General features: G+C 49.9%; 1 protein-coding gene across 1 annotated transcript in view; it reads left to right on the forward strand.

Moving 5' to 3' along the window:
• The first annotated feature begins 6310 nt into the window (after positions 1 to 6310).
• The window catches only part of LOC139049231 (uncharacterized), a 61676-nt gene continuing 45771 nt past the window's right edge, over positions 6311 to 22215 (forward strand). Inside the window, exon 1 of the mRNA XM_070524601.1 lies at positions 6311 to 6889. Within this exon, the coding sequence (XP_070380702.1) occupies positions 6311 to 6889 (579 nt within the window). The remainder of the gene's footprint in view (positions 6890 to 22215) is intronic.

Genomic DNA, 22215 nt, shown 5'->3' on the forward strand with positions numbered 1-22215 from the left:
GGGACTTTCCGCTGCAAGCAAAGATGACGCGATCAGCATCAAGAGTTTGCAAGCTTTTCTTAAAACAGAAGTTGAGAGCCGGGAAAAGGCACTGCAACCTGGTAATCTCGCAGCCAGAAAATCAAAACATCGAGACAAAGAAAAGAGCAAACCTCATAAAGGGCCAGCAGCTTCTCTTTTTTTCTGCGGGTACTTCGAAGCAGTCCAATCCATGTGCATTCTGTGCTGCAAAGATAATGCGACTCACAATTGTCAGGCGAAAATCTCATTGGATGAAAAGAAGAAAAGGCTCACTGCAGCTGGCCGGTGCTTCCGATGCTGCATAAAAGGGCACACTTCAAGGGAATGCCGCAACAAAAGAATAAAATGCAAGGAATGTGGCAGAAGACATCTGACTCAGATGTGTGACCCGACATGGACAGACAGACAGACAGAAAAACTTTATTCATAGCATGTGAGTTTGGACTCTTCTGGGTCCCTGGACCACCGCACGGTCCCGCACTACGTCGAAACGTTCATGCTCCTTTTCCTCATGACGTCGGCAGCCCGAGCCACCGCAGTAAACTGCGATGTCGGGTCCGTAGACGAGAGCAGGACCTCCCAGTCCTCCCAGCTTGAGATGGCGGGCTGTCCCTGCGGGGGAGGATCGGCAGGGCAGCCAAAAAGGATGTGGGAGAGTGTGGCGTGAGGGTCTCCGCATAGGGAGCATGTAGGGGAGTTGCCACAGTAGTGGGATAGCAGCTGAGGGGATGGGAGAGAGCGGGTCTGGAGGCGTCTCCAGAGGATCTGTTCGGAGTGCGTCAGGGAGGAGTGGGGAGGAGGGTAAGACCGACGGTCCAAACGGGGTATTTGCGTGAGCTCCGCAAAGCTGTGTACCCGCTCCCTCGAGAAACCCGGATCGAGGCTATCCTGAGCCCGGCAAATTAAACCTCGGGCCAATTTATCGGCAGCCTCGTTTCCGGGGTTCCCAGAGTGAGCCGGCACCCACCGGAGCTCAACCCTACGTGGTAAATTCTGGGTGGGGATGTTCAACAAGTTCCAGGCAGGGTTGTGAATTCTGCCTCTGGCAAAGTTGGACAAAGCAGTCTTTGAATCGCTAAAGATGTATTCAGCATCCGAAAGGGCAAGGGCTAAGGCGATGGCGGTCTCCTCTGCTTCCTCAGGTGTAGAGCCCGAGGGAAGATGGTGAGTTAGCGGTCGGGGTAAGGTTGGGTTGTAAGCAACTGCTACAGCTTCATGCGTTGTACATGCGGCGTCCACCCAGATGGCTTTCTCGACCTGTCCGTAATACTTGTGGAGGGCATTTGCGCGAGCTATGCGGCGAGAGATGTGATATTGGGGATGGACGTTTCGAGGAAGGGGTTTCACTACAAGGGGTGTATGAATGTGTCGAGGAATGGCCATAAGGGTTGACTGATTAGCGGGTATGTTGATGCCAAGGGAGGCGAGGATATGGCGGCCAGTGGCGCTCGCGGCAAGTCTTAAATACTGCGTCTGAAGGTGTGCCTCAACTAGTTCAGGAAGCGTGTTATGCATGCCTAGTGCAAGGAGTTTGGCTGTGCTAGTACTGCGAGGCAGGTTGAGGGCTGCCTTAGTTGCAAGGCGGATCATGGCGTTCACGCGCTCGGTTTCCGTGCAGTTCAGCTTGAGATATGAAGTGGCGTACAGAATGCGGCTAAGCGTAAAAGCATGAACAACTTTCATGTTGTCTGCTTCGTCTAAACCCTTGTGCAGGGAAGATACGCGGCGTAGAAGCTGCAACACTGATTGCGTGGAGGCCTTGAGTGTTTTAAGGGTATGGTCATTGCGTCCGGAATCCTGCAGGTAGAGACCAAGGATGCGCAGGGTGGGAGTGATGGGGATAGGGGATCCTTGTAAAGTGATTTGGATGGGTGAGTTGGCGGCAGATTTTGGTCTAATTAGGAGGAGCGCGGACTTAGAGGGGGAACATTCGAGTCCGATAGATGATACGTGAGCGGAGATCGTGTCGACTGCTAATTGTAGAGTTTCCTCAATTTCCCCGTCTGAGCCATGAGTGGTCCATGCGGTAATATCATTAGCGTAGAGAGTATGTTTTAGGTGTGGGATGAGATTGAGCTTCTGGGCTAAGGGGATGAGAGCAATGTTAAATAGAAGGGGGAGAGGACCGCGCCTTGCGGGGTTCCAAATTCACCGAGTGTATAAGAGGGTGTGCTGAGCTGATCAATGTGCAAGGAGGCAGTGCGGCCAGAGAGGAAGGCGCGAACGTAGTTGTAGGTCTTAGGGCCTACCTGTAGTTCCTGCAGTTCCCGTAAGATGGCAGCGTGTCGTATTCTGTCAAATGCCTTAATGAGGTCAACCGCCAGGATGGCTTTAGTAAGATGGGGGATGGTATCATCAAGCACATCGTGCGTAATTTGAAGTAGGGCATCCTGCGCAGATAGGTGCGCACGAAAGCCGACCATACTGTGGGGGAAAAGGTGATTTTCTTCCATGTACGTTGTCAGTCGGGCGAGGATTATGTGCTCAAAGGTCTTGCCGAGACAAGATGTAAGAGAAATGGGGCGGATGTTCTCGAGGGTGATGGGCTTGTGGGGTTTTGGGATAAATATAATTTTTCCATGCTTCCAGGAGGCAGGGAGGGTACCTGCCTCCCAGCACTCGTTAAAGTAGGTAACGAGGTGAGATATGGAGGCATCATCAAGATTTCGGATGGCAGCATTCGTAATTTGATCTTCCCCGGGTGTGGTATTGCGCAATTTCAATAGGGCTGCACGAAATTCAGATTCTGTAATAGGAGCGTCAAGCTGTGGTTGGGGTGAGCCCGTGTACTCGGGATGTTTGCAAGGAGGACCTGGGGTGGTATAGGTGCGTTTCACCTGCGCGAGGAAGGCGTCGGTGTCCTGCCGATGATTATGAGTGAGGCGGCGAATGCTGAGACGCGTCTGAGTTTTAGATTGCGTGGGATCGAGCATATGGCGTAACAGGTGCCAAGCGCGGGTTGTGGAGAGATTGCCTCGGAGGCCGTCACAAACCTGAGCCCAGTTAGCTTTGCAAAGAGTGGCACTATGGTGTTCTATTTGGGATTGAAGCTGGGTGAGTTTGAGTTTTAGTTTCCTGTTGTGCTTTTGAGTTCTCCACCTTCGCGTTATGTTCTCTTGAGCTTCAAGAAGGTGGGCGAGCTTACTGTCGATAACGGGGGTGTCTGGCGTAGTATCAAGCGTTTGGGTATGTTGGCGAATGTCTTTCTGTAACTGAGTAGTCCAGGTGTCTAGGTCGAAGGGGCCCTGTGCTGGCTGCGCTTGCCTAAATTTACGGAGCTGATCCGAATTAGTGTGCCTAGCGGTAAATTTGCGCTGAGGTCGGCGATAGTTCACCGCTATGCGAATCAGGTGGTGGTCGCTGCCTAGTGTGGCTTGCGTTCTTTCCCACTGTAGGTGAGCCAAGTTTCTACCAAGCGTGAGGTCTGGGCTAGTATCTGCAGTAACACTGTTACCAACCCGCGTAGGTAGGCTAAAATCATTAAAGATGGTCAGGTGAAGTAATAGCGTATTATTGTATAAAACTGTGCCTCTGTGGTTGGTGCGTCGATAGCCCCAGTCCACGTGAGCGCAGTTAAAGTCACCGGCAATCAGTAGGGGGTTTGATCCGGCCATTTGGGTTACGGATTTGAGGAGTGGAACAAGTAGGTGAATCGGCTGTCGTGGGAGAAGATAGCAGTTAAGCATGAACAGGGGAGATTGTGCAGGGGTGGGGGGTAAAATTTCGATGAAGGTGTGAGCGATAGGGGAGGTAACGTCGTGCTCCGCGTAATGCAAGGTGTTACAGACGTATGTAACCACCCGAGGAAGATCAGTGGAGTCAGAGGGGATAACAGCGTATCCTGGCAGTTGCCTGCAAACATTGGCATCCTGGATAGCGATAATGTCTGGTGGGGACGAAGAGTTGGCGATAATCTGCTGCAGAGGGTCGCGCTTTCGCCGAAAACCCCTGCAATTCCATTGAATAATTTGTAAGGAATTATGGTGCCTCGGAGGAGCCATGTTGAAGGGTGGCGGGGCGAAGGAGGAGTGCAGAAGGTGGGACTGCGGGAGGAGAGGCCGCTGAGAGTCCAGATATAAGGTTAGCTAAACGCTCCTCAACCTTGGCCATGATGCTAGATATGACCCTATCTATTATACCGGTAATGGTAGCTTCAATCATAGTCTGGCACTGTGCAGTGACCTGCGCAGTAATGCGCTCTGTGAACTTGGATTCTAGGTTTTGGGCGAGGTCCTGAAATTTGGCTTCCAGGTCTATAGGTTGGACTGGGCTCTCATCAGGCCTCCTCTTTTTCTGAGGAGGTTGGTCGGACGGGTTGGATGAGGAAGATGGGGATGGTGGAGTGGGGGGTAGAGCAGGGGTGGAGGTAGAGAGGGCTGCCTTGAGCTGCCTTACCTCATCCCGCAGAGCCTTCACGTCCGAGTCCTGGGAGGTCATGATATTCGTCTTGGCAACCTTGGAAGCCCATGTAGAGGTAGACGGGAGGGTCGTGTTAAGCGGGGGAAAGTCCTTCTTGGTAGGGAACTTTGACTTCTGGGGCGGTGGGCTATGTCGTTTGGTGGCGGAATTTCTTGCCTTGCACGAGCCGGTGCCCGTGAGGTGCTGCCCCCCACAGAGAATGCAGATCGGGATGCAGGAGGGAACATCTTGCGGCTCATGCTTGTCCCCGCACCGCGGGCAGAGACCACTCTTGGGGTGGGGGCACACGTCGTGTCTGTGGCCCGGTCGACGACAGTTTGTGCACGCGTCTGGACTTCCCTTGTACGTCGTGCATCTATGCACTACACTCATGTAGCGTATGGTGTGAGGGACTGGGCCGTGCGCAAATGTGATCAATATGGAGAGGGTCCTACCCATTCTGCGGGCTGCGATGATATCAGCTTCCGGGTTGCGAGTCTGGAGGTCTTGTAGCATCTCTTCGGGTGTTTCCGCCCAGTAGGCTTGCGAGATGACTCCGCGCGCAGCAGCGGGCGGTGGTGCGATGTAGGCGGCGACGGGGTAACTGGTTTCTTGAAGGACCACTTCCTTGAGTTAGACGAGGTGAAGGGCCGTTGACTCGTGAGGTGTAGTGACCGTGAAGGTGTTATTCGTCGGGTGAATCCGGAGGTGAAACTCTCCTAGGTCCCGGTCAGCGGCGGTGACTCGCAGAGCTTTCATGAGTGGCTGCGCCATGGCTCCGTTCAAAGCGAGGCCTCCTCTTGGTCGGAAGACTACCCTTATAGTGCCGGGAGGGAGTGAAGCAAGTTGCTTACTTCGCAATGCGATTGCGTGCGTCACGCGCAGCTGTTGTTGTTGAGCACGTTATGTCGGCTTGAAGGTCGCAGGGGCAGTGTCGGCCGGAGCACCGACGGCGGGCGCGGCAGGCTTATCTCGAACAGGGGCTGCATGAGGAGGCACAACCAGCGTTTCCGGGCTTGGTTTGCCTCCCTTGTACGCGCGGAGTATCGTGGTCCACTCACTGGGTCTGAACGTTGTCGGGTCGAGGTCTTCGCCCTGCACTTCCATGGCTGTTGGGGGTGGGTGCGCTACCAGTGATTAGCGAGGCAAAACCAAGTGCGGCGGCTGGCCAGGAGCAGACTTTCCGACATCGATGTGGTCCAAAAAAGTTCGGATGTAGGTTTAGCGGTCGGCAGCGGCGCAAACGGAGGGGATTCGTGCGTATTCCGTGGTGATTGGCACACACAGCGCACGGCACCTCGGGAGGCCCGGGCGGGGGGCGACGGGCAAAGCTCGCGCCTCGGGAGGCCCGGGCAGGGGGCGACGAGCAAAGCTCACGTCGGATCGGTTCGGAGTGTGCGCCGACGGCACGTACGTTCTCTTCGGGCAGATTTCGGGGTCCGGAGAGCGCCGACGGCACGTCCGCTCACTTCGGGTGGCTGTGGTCGACTCCCGACATGGAAGCCACCCGAGAATAAAGTCACAGAGTTGCACTCTTGGACAGGAAAGAAATCTGAAAAGGTACCAACTGTGCTGCTCCAAACCGCTCAAGTATGGGCAGAGGGACGAAGGAGAGCGCTCACTCGTCTACTCTTTGACGGAGGTAGCCAGCGAAGCTTCGTCACTAAAAGACTTTCACGTGAACTGCAACTAGAGGTCGTAGGTGAAGAGGACATCACAATCTACCCATTCGGAGGAGCAGGGAACATTAGCAAAGAGAAGCGCAGAAGGGTAAAAATTTGGCTAAGAATACGACCGTAAAGAGCACTCTATCGAAGCTCTTGAAATACCGGAGATTCGCTCTGATCGGCTTCACGTTCCTGAAGATATCCTAAAGAAGGTGCAAGCGGACATGGCTGAACTGGCAGATATGACTGTTGCGCCAGCCCATTTGATGGGAAGCGGGATCGACATTCTTATCGGTGCTGACTATTGCTGGACTTTGGTGTGTGGTGAAGTCAAGAAGCTGCAAGGCGCACTAGTTGCAGTAAAGACCGAATTTGGCTGGACTCTACAAGGAGCGATTCCCAGCAGTAGCTCAGCTGCCTACTGCTCAACCGTGGCAGTGCTTCGTGCCGGAGTGTTCGCCGACACAACCAGCTTGTCCAAGGAGCTTAAATCGTTCTGGGAACTTGAGAGCATTGGAATTATCGACTCTTGTGCCCAAACGAACGAAGAAAGCGAAGAAGCCATGAGCACATTTTCGGCATCGGTCGAGGAAATGGACAAGCGCTATGAGGTAGCGCTGCCCTGGAAGCCCTTGAACATGCAACTCGCCGACAACAAAGCTGTTGCAAAGAAGCGCTTGACTAACCTCCCGAATAATTTCATGAAAGATCAGACGACACTGATCAAGTATGACGACGCTATCCGTCAGTACCTGGAACAAGGGTTCGCAGAACGACTTCCATCGCTAGAAACCAACAACGATGTAAGCAGATTATACTACATGCCTCATCGTGCAGTTTTTAGACCTGACAGCCTTTCCACCAAGATTAGAGTCGTCTATGACGCATCTTCTCACGATGTAGGTTGTATATCTCTGAACGAAGCCCTAGAACCAGGACCGAAGTTGAATCAGATTTACTTAAGGTTTTGCTGAACTTCAGAATTCATCGTATTAGATTAAGTGCAGACACTGAAAAGGCATTTCTGCAAATTTCGGTGCAACCGGCTGATTGCGATGCCCTCCGATTTCTTTGGTATGCACATCTTCCAACGATGCAAGACCCAGAGCCTCCTATTGAGGTCTGGAGAATGAAACGTGTCCCTTTTGGCGTGACAAGTAGTCTATTCCTCCTCGCAGCCACCGTGCGCCACCATCTGTCCACGACAGGAGATTATCCCGAAATAAGAAAAACCATCAGCGAGAGCCTTTACGTGGACAACCTCATAACAGGAGCGAACACAGTGGAGGACGCTACAGATTTCTACCGAGGGGCACTAGATGTCATGAAACGAGCAAGCATGATACTGCGTTAGTGGAACTCAAATTCCGAGAAGCTACAACAGCTACAGCAGTTCCCTTAGCTACGTGGAATGTCCAACAAGTGTCTGACGGGTCCTCGGACTTGTACGGGATAAGGACAAAGATCATCTAGCATTTTCCATGGAGGCCATCTTAGATTTCCTAGACCGAAACAGCAACACCAGACGATTCATTCTTGAAGCATCGGCTGGTATATATGACCCACTTGGTCTCATTTCTCCGGTCACAGTTACAACAAAGTTGATGTTTCAAACACTGTGGGAATTGGGTATTGAGTGGGACGCCCCTCTGCCTAAAGAAGTCAAAGCAGCTTGGACGCAGTGGCACACCCGGCTACACCATTTAACGGACATAACAGTGTCAAGACGATATGGTAGCTTACCCAACGATAGCTAGAAGGATGTACACATCTTCACAGATGCCAGACCCAAAGCTTACAGCGCAGTTGGATATTGGCGCATCTCCGGGGTCAAGGAAGCAAAGGTTACTATGATCCTCTCGAAGTCCCGAGTAGCACCTATTAAGAGAATTTCTCTTCCAAGACTGCAACTGATGGACATGGTGATAGGTGCTCGACTGAGGGAGTATTTGGAGCGGTCACTGAGCCTTCCAATAGCCAAATGGTATCTGTGGACTGATTCATCTATTGCGCTGCATTGGGTGCGAGGTCCCGCACAACAATGGAAAACCTTTGTCGCCAACAGAGTATTGGAAATTCAGCAGCGATCGGATCCAGACATCTGGAATCACTGTTCTGGGATCGAAAATCCCGCCGACCTTTTGACGAGGGGAGTCACACCGCAGGCACTTAAGTTGAGTTTACTTTGGTGGAATGGACCTGCTTGGCTTTGGAAGCCATCTACTTGCTGGCCAGTGCATGAAGGCAGCGCTGACATGATCATCGCAGAGGAGGAAAGAAGAACCCTTCGTGTTCACAACGTGACTGTAAAGGAATCTGTCTTGACTCTGCAGAAATATAGCTCTCTCTCTAGACTGGTTCGAGTGACAGCCTGGGTTTTACGATTTTTCCACAAGGCCAGGCACCCCGGCCAAAAATACGAGGGACCTATTACGACAGAGGAAGTTCAAAAGGCATATACTTGTTTGATTCCTCAAGTACAATTCGAGGCCTTCCAAGAGGAGCTCCCGTGTCTTCGCCGCTCGACACGCATGCCAAGCGATTCTCCGATACGTGATCTCAGCGTCATCCACGACGACGAAGGAGTGCTGAGAGTGGGAGGAAGGCTCAGTGCAGCCGAGTTGTCCTACAACGTGAAGCATCCTGTTATCCTACCGTCAAGACATCCCTTCACAGAGCTAACAATCAGCGCAACCCACCGCCGTCTCCTGCATGCAGGCGCACTGGAGACTCTTACCGAATTGAGGGAAATGTACTGGAACGTGCGGGGAAGGCAAATGGTGAAAAAGGTGCTTAAGAAATGTGTGACTTGCAAGCGTTTCAACAGCCGAGCTGCTACTGAGCCAGTCGCTCCTCTACCTCGTGAGAGGGTGACACAAGCTCCACCCTTTGATGTTACCGGTGTAGATTTTGCTGGCCCACTGAACACAAAGGATCAAGGAAATAACCGGAAGTCTTACATCATTATTTTCACATGTGCAGTTACCAGGGCAATACACCTTGAATTGGTGGCCCACATGTCCACCTCAAACTTCCTGATGGCGTTCTGAAGATTTATCTCGAGAAGAGGAGTTTGTCGAGTGATCTTTTCTGACAACGCCAGGACATTCCAGCGCGCTTCTAAGGATATAAAGCGACTATGGACAACAATAGGAAAAGAAGAAATTCACAACTTCTTCACTAGCCACCAGATCCGCTGGATATTTATAGCTGAGAAAGCTGCTTGGTGGAGAGGATTCTGGTAAAGAATGGTTCGGTACGTGAAAACATCGTTGAAGAAGGTCTTGGGAAACAGCTACTGCAACTTTGAGGAGCTCACGACAATCCTAACTGAAATCGAAGCTGTCATCAACTCTAGACCCTTGACCTACGTCTACATGGAGGCGAGCGAACCCGAACCTCTAGCACCATCGCACTTTCTAGTGGGAAAGCGACTGACCACTCTTCCTGACAGTGGTTCCGCTACAGAGGTGGCTCAGCCCCCTGGTCGACTCACTCGTCGCTGGCACTACCGACAGAGAATGGTCGACCAATTTTGGCGTCGCTGGCAAAAGGAGTATCTGACGAGTCTCCGGTCAGCACATTTCGCTGTTCCAAATTCGTCAAGCGCACTGAAGAAAGGCACTCTTGTTTTAGTCCATGAACATTATCTACCGAGGCAACTCTGGAAAACTGGACAAGTGTCAGAAGTTCTTCTCGGACGAGATGGAAGAATCAGAGCTTGCATGGTGCGCATGCCTAATGGAACCACATTGACAAGACCGATCCAACTGTTGTGCCCCATGGAATACATGGACGAATGACCTGAAGCTCATTCCGGGGGGAGTATGAAGAAACTGCCAACTTTAGCCTCATTCTTTTCCTCAACGGGCAACCCTGTACTCCTCCGAACTCGCTCGGCGACGGGCAGCCCCATCGAAATAAAGTTTAGTTGTTTTGTTCACCTCAAACGAAGCAGTCGGTTCTTTTTTGACCTACCATTATTTCCTCATACTGCCGATAAAGCTACTATGCTACTTCGTACAGCTATCTCCGAGTTTGCTACGCCATCTGTTCTTTTCATTCAAGGAGTAACTGCGATTTTTTTTTGATGAATTGTCTCCTCCTTGTTCGTGCAGAGATGGCAGTTACCTGAGCTAAGGTCGTGCATTACCGAAGTGAAAGTACTTTGCGACTTGGTTATAACGCGGCAACATCTTGCATTTACTGTCGGAATTGCTGCTCCTCGCTATAAAATGGCCACAATGCAAAGAATAAATTAAAGAATGCAGACAGCTGAGGAAGTTCCTTGAAATCACTGTGCCCGTGCTTTTAAGTAGATATGAGCAATAGCATTTATTGAGTCGAAACTGAGGCAATACCTAGACCTTTGTGCTGGATGTTCAGGTTACATAGGCGTGAACAAATGCCGACAAATGGGCTCCATTCGCAATATGTAACACTCTTGCGTCATCTTCGTTTTCAATCTTGCTGTATTATTGATGTGGTACAAGACTATCAGAAACAGATAGAGAGGCTTCTCTATCAAAAGTAATTGCAAGAAACAGTACTACTAAGCTTTCCCATGTGTTTATTACTTATACGAGGACCACATCTGGGAACAAAGTCATATACAGACTGTTACCATTCGGTATGTTCTTTCCGCACGCTGACCACGTCGCGGTGTGTACACTACATGGCTACCTAGAACGTCGACAGGATGCCCTACACGAGCCCGCAGGATGGTGTGCCCGCATGGGACTGGCGCTTTCGGATACAAAGGCTACATTCCCGTTCAGCACCGTTACAGTAGGTCACCGACTCCATCTACATATATTCATCTGAACCCAAGTGACTCACTCTAGTACTGACGATCCACGTACTCCAAACCGAACTGGACATTTGTGGCTCTGCGGCAGCATGTATTTAATGTCATCGCATCATGGTTTTCACAAGGATTGCTATGTGAGCACGGGCTTACCACATCGCTTACCACATCAATAAAGCGCCAATGCGCTCAGTCTTATCCGCCGCACCAGTTGAAAGGGAAAAACGAATGCGAGAAAGCTGGGCTAGCTGAATTTTACGTAACTGATGAATTTCTAGCGCTTCCGACGGGACAAAAGATTCAGATAAAAAGAGATCAGAAGTGGCAGGACGCTAGTTCATCAACTGATTTCATGTCGAGAAGGCGCAGAACAAAAGTCCTAGAACAATGGCACAAGAGTCCAGGCGCTCAGCTCAGGTGTAACTATACAAAGCCAACACACACGGACAACAATAAAAACGCAGGGAAAATTACTTGTTCATTTAAGTCAAATGTAGCAATTCTAAATAAGTGAAATTGGATGAAAAAATATGTTTTATGCTTCTTTCATAAGAATCGGCAGAACATCAAAGTGACAAGTGTCTTCCCAGAAGCTCTTGTGTGCTTGCTTTGTGCACTCATAGTACGCTGCAGGGAAAGGTGGAGGATTTGGTGGCTGGCGACCGTGTTGCCTGATTGCTTGGCGTACGGCGTCCTGTTGGCGAGCAGCGTCGTGCTATTGAGTCGCTTCGGTGAGCGTACGATCATCTTGGCATGGTTCCTTAGTGTCTTGGGCAGCCAGCTGAGTGGCGACGTACTCAGCTGGCTGAGTACGTCGCTACGATTCGCAAGCGCTTGGATCACCGACAAGGATAGCGTGGTGCGAATGTAGACATGGATGACGCAACTGAAAGTGTAATATCTGCTCTTACCAGCTTAATATCTGAATATCATGGTTCCTTACTGTCGGACTCGAAGATTGGGAAGGCGGTTCCCACTCATAAATCTGGTAACAGGCACTGTCCTCTTAACTACCAACCAATTTCATAGCACGACTCGTATACCTCAGCTTCAGGAATACGAGTGCCAGAGTTCCCAGCGTGCGCCGCAAACACGCGAAGGCGTACTGCTTCAGGCTGGCTTTGAGATTCATCCGCGAACGTCGTTGCCTTTCTGCGCTACTTGACGCAGCAGTTCTCTTAGTTGATGCCACCGCGATCGAAGCAGTTTGCTGCGTGTAAGCAGTGCTGATGCATGTGGACGCTAAACTCCGTAAGCGACGAGTCGTCGCAGTCTAAAGAAACGCGGAAGAACAATGTATAGTAAGTGCGTCGCCGCCCGAGCAGAAAGCCTACGCCGCCTACTCCAGGCTACACCGCGTTGGAGCCTTCGCAGCGCTCAGACTACAGAAGCGCTCACTGTCGGCGCTCCTTAGCCTAATGATGCAGTGCTTCGCGTCAACGCTGCACGGTGGTGGCGGCTTCCCTGCAAAGATAGATCATACTAACCTGGTAGAGTTAAGCGTCGCGTGTCGCACAAAATTCGGTGTCAGCGTCCAGCACCGGCACCGACCGTCTCGAGAGTGAAAAGTAATTTGGAAACGCGCAGGCCCTCCGCGTGGCGCACAGGCATCACTATAGTAATCGAAATTCTCCAAGTAAAACGCGTCCGAAAAATCGTAAAGTACAACCCAAACACAACCTACAGACGTGGCAACGTCGGACTGTAAGTTGAATAGAGGAGAAAGCATGATCTGCTACGCGGTAATTCAAACACAAAGCGCTTTTCCAGCGTTTCACGATTCATAGAGGGGTGCGCCCTTCTCGGTTCCTTTCAACAACAGCATCCAGATGGCGCTCGCCTCCGCGCATGCGCGGAAGCGGCGCGCGGAGGCAAACGTGAATAAATAGAAAGAAAGCTGCAGTTGCCGGGAGCGCTACGATCCGTGAGGGATCTTTGAATGCTTCGCATTCCACTGTAAATGTTGAAGCTTAAGCATCCTTCAAATTTTGTTGTCGGTTTCAACTGGCCGCACTTTGGAGGTGAACCCGTCTCTTCGCATTACGCGTATAATGCCCTTCCTAATTTCACTACCGTGGCGCCGCTTTTTCCCGTCCACTTTTTTGGCGTTTCCATGTGTTTGCTATAGTTATCCTTAGGAGTGTTAGCAAGCGCCACCGCTCACGTCCTTAGTGCGGATGTGGAACATCCTATCTGTCACAGGCGCCACGTAGTGCGTGAACTTGGTTGGGTGACATATTGGACCTTCGCGGGCTACGGATGGGACCGCTGCTAAATGCCGCCAACTGAAGCGTGAATTACTCGCACCCGCCTCCATCCATTCAATGCATCCCATTCACATATCTGGTCTATCCACATTGTTGGTCTATAAAATCTGCAAGAAACATCCTGCCCATCACGAAGACTCCACAATGTGTTCAGCTACACCCGCATTTATGGAACTACATTCGCTTTCAATTTTTCAGCTCTGCCTTACGCTAGCCATCTATGGAACGCTCCCCTGGATTACATTGCTTCTCAGTTTAACCATGACAGATTTCACACTTGACTTGTAGAATACTTTGCCGTCTGAGCCCTCTGGAGCCCCTGTGTGTTCATTTGGCCTTGCGCGTTCAGTCTTCCCTTGTACCTGTCTACTTACTAATCAAGCATCTTCATTCATTTGTAGTACATAAATTTCGTGCCTGTTTAATGTTCCATATTTATTTTTCCCGACAAATCATGCGTGAGCTAGCACGGTTCTTTTTATGTAGTGTGCACCTGCAGCCTATCGCCCATGGCAGAGTTTATTATTGTCTGCTTTGTTATGTTCCTTTTTTCGGCGCTGTGCAATTCGGTGGTTCATTAATCGATAATTAAAAACTAAATTATGGGATTTTACGTGCCAAAGCCATGCTCTGATTAAGAGGCTCGCCGTATTAGGGGATTCCAGAAATTTTCACCGCCTGGGGTTCTTAAAGCGCGCCTAAATCTAAGTACACATTTGCTGGCCATCGAAATACAGCCGTCGTGGGCGGGATTCGATCCCGCGACCTGGTGCTTAACATCCCAACACCGTACCCATTTATACATACGCGGCGAGAGGATTCACGCTCCCTTTTGTATGGAGACCCTGTTATACGCTGATTTAAATTTATTATATATACGTTTAATTCTGCGTAGATTTGCCGCTGTTTTAGTTTTTACTGTATTTGAAATTTCCTATTGACGTTTTACTTTTTACGCTATAGCTTTACATGAATACTGCTTTTCTTAAGCTGATGCCGCTCCTGTTTGACGAATAATGCTTGTATCGCGTTTACGCAGCCCAACTTTCCCATTACACGCAGACTTCCTAATGGCTTCTACGGTATTCCACAAAACAAACAAATAAAACAAAAATATGCTTTACCGAGAAGGAATGGCCTCTTCCTGAACTGGCGAGAGTGAACACAAATGAAAACTTCAAGCGCGTGCGCGAATTCGCGTGTTTATCGGTTGTGCATCTCGATATAGCGTCATGGCAGTAGGGCTGATTTTCTACCTCACGTCAATATAGGTGTAGGTATTATCGCTAATGAATGCCAAGTAATATGAGTTACAATTTTGCTAACATGTCTAAACCTAATTTCCCCATGCAAAATATTTTATTAGGAAAAGAACTTTACATTGCAGTATGTGAAGATACACAAATAACCACCATGTAGTTCTCAGTAGTAATAAGTCTCTGTGTTACAGCAGTCCTTGCACGCTTACTGCACTGACCTACTGGACGCCCAATTTTTTTTTAACCGGAACTTCGCCCATTTTAGGTTTTGGTTATAAAAATCAAGGCGTAAATTATGTTCCTGCACTGTACAACAAGCCACATAAGAGCTAAGAAACTACGAATTGGACTTTCATTGTGAAAGTAGAATGCATTAATTTTTCCGATATCATGCAACAGAACGGGGCTTGGCGCTTAGGTTCAAACAAGTATACAAATAGTGAGATTCCAATAAATGAGTCCTATAATCACATGATGAATTTTTTTCAGCGAAGCTGTGTATGATTAGGGCCCCATGTTTTTTTTTTGTGCGCGTCAAAAAAAATGGCTGTGGCTTAGGTAAGGTTAAGCCCAGGATGCGAAGCATACTAGCCTTTATTTTAGTTGTTGAACCACTGTTTAGCCTGGTGAACTGCTGTTGCTTGGCTATATTTGGTTCGGCTAGACGAAGAAACAACTCATGCATTACTTCTTCGCCTTCAAGAGTGGAACGCGACAGCGTTCCCGTCGACCCGCCAAGGGGTGTAAGACAATGGGCTACAGGGCAGCGACTACGCGCCCCGCATTGGACGCGGTGAGCGTCGAGCAAAGCAGCGTTCGGCGCGGCAACGAAATGTGCGCCTGAGCAAGAGACGCACGCCTTAGAAACAGCGCGTTTCTAAGGCAACACCGCATTCACTAGAGGCGCTTTTGTACCGCTTTGAAGCGTTGTACTCGTGGCTCAGTGGTAGCGTCTCCGTCCCACACTCCGGAGACCCTGGTTCGATTCCCACCCAGCCCGTCTTGCAAGAGTTGAGCCAAAGCCACTTCTCCTCTGTCGTGACGTCACGGTGTCACGTGATTTCATGGTCACCGCCGCGCCTGAGGAGCTGGGTTGAGCCCTCGTAATATGCTTCGCATAAAATTATCGTCCTAAGGGATGGCTCATAGCCCTCGAAATGCTGAGGCTGCAAGAACTCAGCAAAATGACGCGAAGAGTGTATACATTCACAGGAATCACCCAAACAGCGTACAGAAAAGGGTCCACCCGGCGTGCACATGGTTGCTCAGTGGCTATGGTGTTGGGCTGCTGAGCACGAGGTCGCAGGATCGAACCCCGGCCACGACGGCCGCATTTCGATGGGGGCGAAATGCGAAAACACCCGTCTACTTAGATTTAGGTGCACGTTAAAGAACCCCAGGTGGTCGAAATTTCCAAAGTGCTACCCTACGGCGTGCTTCGTAATCAGGAGGTGGTTTTGGCACGTAAAGCCCCATAATATAATTTTTAAAAGGGTCAGTTTTCATTAAGAACACGCTCAAACGGGAGAGGGAAGGAAAGAAAAGGAGATACGCAAGCGCTTGGATTGCCGATAAGGAGAGCGCGGTACGAATGTAGACATGGCTGACGTGGTTCAAAGTGTAGTATATGCTCTTACCAGCTTAATATCTGAATATCATGGTTCCTCCCAGTCGGACTCGAAGATTGGGAAGGTGGTTCCCATTCATAAATCTGGTAACATGCACTGTCCTCTTAACTACCACCCATTTTCATTGACGATTATTCCTTTCAAAATTATGGAGCCTATACTATATTCTAACATCTTTTGCTTCTCAGGAAGGAAGAAGACGAAGTGCTTCTCTTGCGTAACACATCTCCCCCGTCTCTGTGTTTTTCTGGACTTCTTACTGCACCTGTGCGGTCCCTCGCCCCCTCCATCGCGGTGATGGATCTACAACACCCCGAGGATCCTCCCGGTTCCCGTGCACCCGCGGACATCGGTTCGAGGAAGCGAGGAAATACGTCGAGTGGTAGCGAGGACACATAGCTGTACTGCGCATCAGGTGACGAGTCCTCGGAAGACAGCTTTCGACTTGTCCAGTACGGCAAGGCCAAACGAAGAATTATCAACTCATCTTCGGCGTCCAGTTCGAACACTGTGAAAACAGCTCCTCAGCGATGGCCTCGCTCCATCCTCTTTGTGCCACAGAACGCGGCCGACAACCTGAGCATCCTCAACAGGCAAGCACTCTCCGTGTATCTAGAAAACACCGTGCCAAATGAGATCAAGGATGTTAGGATAAATACTAGGCGAAACATCCTGGCAATCGATGTGATGAACCCGAGTGCACTGACCATACTACAACATGTAACGCAGCTGGGAAACATCAAGGTCCGATCCAGCGTGCCAACGAATGGTGCCCACAATAACAGGAGTCATCTATGACATTGACAATGAAATATCTAATGCAGACCTTCCAATTCTCATAAAACCAGCAAGCGAACACAATGTGATTGTGCATGTTGGTCGCCTCGGCAACACACGTTGTGTGAGGATAACTTTCAAAGGCGACTGCCTTCCACCCTACGTGAAGGTCGGCCACTTTCGCCACCAGGTTCGACCATTTATTCCAAGACCATTGCAATGCATCAATTGTCAGAAGATTGTACATGTGAAGGGTGTTTGCAGAAATTCGGCCATGTGCCCTCGATGTGCCAAACCCCACTCAGAAGACAACTGCAGCGCAACCACGTTGAAGTGTCCTAACTGTCAAGGTGATCACTGTGCCTCTTCCAAAGACTGTCCCCAGATCAAGAAAGAGATCACCATTCTTAAACAAATGGTGAGAGACAACTCTACCCACAAAGAGGCCGCTGTGAAAGTACGGCGAAGACGACGTCACCGACGAAGGTCTTCAAGGCGGAAAACATCAAGCTTTCAGGAAAAGTCCCCTCGTCAAGCATCATCATCAGCGGACGTTTCCAGCAACCCGAACACCAATGTTGGAAGGTAGCAAACTGCCAGATCTCTCTCCACAAAAGAATGGCCGCCACTTCCGCGTACACGACCGCCAGAAGAGCCGCAGAAGAAGCCGCCCCCAGTACAGCAAGGTGCTGTATCCGAGAAGTCGCGGAAAACAGATGAGCAAGTGATAGCACTTATTAGGCCTTTAATGAATGCCATTCGCGTGCTGCTAAGCAACATGCACACACCGTCTGCCAGAAGTGTGCTTCAAGTACTGGACGCTCTGAGTCCGGTGCTTGCAACCCTTGAGTAGATCATGGCTCCACAGCCACGGTCTTTTAGGGAAGAGGTCCGACAAGCAGCTATTTTTCAGTGGAATGCCCGCGAACTCAAAGCGCGCCTTTCGGATTTCCGTCGCTTCGTGTTCGCCAATATGTTTCCCATTATCATCATTTGCGAGCCGAACTTATCGAACAAGATCAGGCTTTCTGGATATGAATCATTTATGTCGTCAGCTGTTTATGAAAACAGTAAGGTTTTGGTGTTTATTCGCCGTGACCTCACCTACACTCATCAGCCTGTACCACTTAATGACAGTAATCAATATATATGCCTAAACGTAAGGAAAAAGAATCTGGCCTTCACTTTTGTAGGTGCCTACCTATCTCCGTCAAGTCGATTTGATTACAAAAGACTACGAGACATCCTTTCCTCAACTTCCTATCCCTGGGTCATCATTGGAGATTTCGACGCCCATCATACACTCTGGGGAAGTCCGATCATCAACGCAAGAGGCAGAGCTCTGGTATCTTTCGCCTCCAGTAATGAACATTGGCTGCTGAATGATGGAAGTCCTACGTACTTACGTGGCTCGACGTACAGCAGCTGTCTTGACTTGGCTTTCGTCTCACGAAGCCTAGTCAGACGTGCAGGGTGGTTTGCGGACATAGAGACGCACGGATGCGACCATATCCCCACGTACATCAAGATCAGAGGATTGACCACTTCCAAAATACGGGATACGATCCAAAGAGCGGACTGGCCTAAATTTCAGTCTATTATGGAAGAACACTGCGACGCCAATCCATCTTTCGACTTGGAAGAGGCAATCAAGAGCGTGGTGCAAGACACTATGCGTACTCTAACATGCTCCTCGAAACTTAATGATTTTGATGTGGAACTAGAATGACTTCGAGCAATCCGACGACGTGCTGAACGAAGATACCGACGTACGAAAACAATGGATGATCTACGGACCGCCAGGCGCACGCAAAAGAAGATACAGCGCCGGTTAGACAAGCTAGAATCGCAACGTTGGGCTGCCTTCTGTGAGTCGCTAGATCCACGCAAGCCTTTATCGCAACTATGGAGAACGGTGCGCAGACTGCGGACACTTCCCGTACAGCGATTCCCATTCAAGGCGCTTGCCCTCTCTCAAAAGAGATCGGAGATTGACGTGGTAGAGGATTTCTGCGCCAGGTTATCCGGCCAACTCACAGCTACCAACATTTTATCGCCTTCGAGCAGCTGTCCGCCACCACGTGATCACCGGTTGGATCTACCATTCTCGATCCACGAACTTAGGGCAACATTAGCTTTGTGTAGCCGCACATCAGTGCCAGGACCTGACGGAATTTTCTACCGAGCTCTGTGTCACCTGGGGGAGCGAGCGAGAGGGGTTCTTCTCGAGGTGTACAATGAATCTTGGAGAAATGGCACGCTACCAACAACCTGGAAGACAAGTCACCTTGTTCCACTGCTGAAGCCTGGCAAATCGCCGTTGGAGCTCTCATCATATCGCCCGATCGCTTTGGCGAGCTGTGTGGGCAAAGTAATGGAGAGGATGGTCCTAGGACGCCTGGAGTGGTACTTGGAGTACCACAACACCTGCCCAGATGCCATGGCGGGCTTCCGACGCGGTCGATCATCGCTCGATAACGTCGTCGACCTGGTGACCTACATTCAACATGAGAAACGCCGTAAGCGTCTCTGCGCATCCTTATTCCTCGACGTTAAAGGGGCGTATGACAACGTTACGCATGAAGCCATCCTCTCTGCTCTCGCAGAGGTAGGAGTGGGTGGTCGGATGTGTCAATGGATACGGAGCTATCTATCCATGCGATCCTTCTTTGTAAGCACCGGGAAAGGCCATGCTTCTCTACATTATAGCTACCGCGGCGTCCCCCAGGGCGGCGTACTTAGCCCCGTGTTATTTAATCAAACACTAATTGCTCTCCTTGAGCACGTGCCAACCACAGTCAGGCTATCAATGTACGCGGATGACATCTGCATATGGACGTCTGCAGTAACACGCCTACAGTTGAGAGCGAGAATTCAGACAGCCGCCACACAAACTGTTATCTACCTCCGTAATCGAGGCCTGGAAATTTCCTCCGAGAAATGCGCACTAGTGCCATTTACGCGCAAACCCATGGCAAACTACAGTGTAACGATAAATGGCCAAATAATACGACGGGTCCGATCGTACAAGTTTCTAGCTGTCATAATCGACAGGGACTTGTCATGGAGCCCACACATATCATACGTGAAAAAACGGTTGACAGGCATCTGCCATCTGTTCATGTTTTTCGCTGGCAAGACCTGGGGAATGTCGCCTAGTGCCATGTTACAACTGTACAGGGTGATTTTTGTGGGATTCCTGCGATACAGCTTGCCAGCAATAAACAACACAGGCAAAACGAATCTACGCACAATACAAAGTGTTCAGGGTCAAGTGCTCCGGATCTGTCTAGGCCTGCCTCAGAGTTCTTCAACAGTGCCTACGATAGCAATCGCTAGAGACCATCTTGTCAAGACCCACATTGAAATTGAAGCACTCAGGACCCATATACGGCATCTAGCCAGGACTCCTCGTCACCATTTAGCCTCTCTACCAGCGGACAGGCCACACACATATTTCAGCCAAACGATAACTGCATATGATGAATCATTGCCAGCTTGTTTTACTCAGGCTGCGAGACCTTCGATCCCTCCATGGTGCCTCGCTCAGCCAAAAATCAGCCTCGCAATACCTGGTATCTCGAGAAAAGCTGATCTGTCATCACCAGCCCTTAGACAGCTCACGCTACTATATTTGTACGAGAACTACCGTGACTCTACGCATATTTACACTGATGGATGTGTCCTTCCAAGCAGCTCCGCGGCGGCAATCGTCATACCAGCGAAAGCTACAACAATCAAATCTAAGACGACCCACGCGACAACATCGACGGCAGCAGAGCTCGCAGCGCTCTTTGCTGCCCTTCATCACATTGGTGATGAACCGCCACACAAATGGACAATATTCTGCGATTCGAGGGCGGCACTGCAGTCTCTACTGTCACCTTTACGACGCGGACCACACGAACAACTAATATTCCATATTACAGAGACATTACACCATATAAGTGATGCAGGCCACGAAATAACCTTTCAGTGGCTTCCAAGTCACTGCGGGATTATCGGCAATGAACGGGCGGATCACGCTGCCCGCTCAGCCCATACTGAGGAGCGCCATGTCCCAATTCCTCTTTCTGGAAGTCAAGCGGCACGGAAGCTCCGCCTACTTGCTCGGCAGTGCACCGCGTCGCAAAGGAATGAGCCACATTTAAGAAATGCGCGACTGTACTCACTTGATCCAACATTAAGTCTTCGAGCGCCATCACAGCTTCGCCGTAGAAACGGCACGCTCTTATATCGACTTTGGTTGGGCGTTGCCTTTACTAAAGCCTATGCATTCCGCATAGGCATGACCGACACCCCAACCTGTGACCACTGCGGCCATGAAGAATCAATTGGCCATATTTTGTGCGTCTGCCCGCAGTACAGTCCACAGAGGGCATGCCTTAGCCACGAACTTGACCAACTGGACGACCAACCGTTATCCGAAAAAGGAATCCTGCCACATCGAAAGGACCTACCGTCACAGAAGAAGGCCGTGCAAGCGCTTTTGCGCTTCTTGCGATCTACCGGCCTGTGTGAACGACTTTAACTGGAACGCCTTTTGTGTGTGTGCCTCCATGTGTGCGCGTTCCTTTCTTTTGCGTTTTCCTCTCTGTCATCTTTCTAACCCCTATCCCCCATCCCCAGTGTAGGGTAGCAAACCGGAGACTCATATCTGGTTAACCTCCCTGCCTTTCCTCTTAATTCTCTCTCTCTCTCTTTGCTTCTAAGGCACAAATAACTTCTTCACGAGTGCTGAACTCGGTTTCCGCCGATCCTACTCACATGGCACACAACTTCTACTTTTCACAAATCGCTTGCACACCACACTGGAGAGAAGTTCTCCAGTTGACTGCGCATATTTACACTTCGCCAAAGCGTTCGATAAAGTATGCCCCGCAGTTCTTGTGGTCAAACTTTCAGTATTGAACTTAAATCATAAATTGCCAACATGGCCAGAATAATTTCGTACTAATTGACTTCCATATGTCACGGTTAACGATCATGATTCTTCACCATTATATGTTCCATCTGGCGTGCCTCAGGGCTCAGTCTTAGGCCCATTGCTTTTTTTATTTACATTAATAATTTACGAAGCTGTTTCCCTTCTAATATTCACCTCGTACACCAATGATTGTGTTATATATCAACAAATTCGCAATGGGCACGATGAACACATATTACAATCTGTCTTAGATGTCATAATGCGGTGGTGCGGTAAGTGGCTTATGAAATTAAACAATAATAATTGCGAATTAATGGCTGTTTCTCACATAAAGGAACGCCGCCCAATTTATAAACCTAAAAGTAGTACGCATGAACAAATTTCATGCTATCGATATCTCGGAATCAGTATAACGTCTGATCTTACATGGAAAACTCACGTCACTGTAATAAATATTAGCGGAA

The sequence above is a fragment of the Dermacentor albipictus genome, chromosome 8 (genome assembly GCF_038994185.2).
Source record: "Dermacentor albipictus isolate Rhodes 1998 colony chromosome 8, USDA_Dalb.pri_finalv2, whole genome shotgun sequence".
Classification (NCBI taxonomy): domain Eukaryota; kingdom Metazoa; phylum Arthropoda; class Arachnida; order Ixodida; family Ixodidae; genus Dermacentor; species Dermacentor albipictus.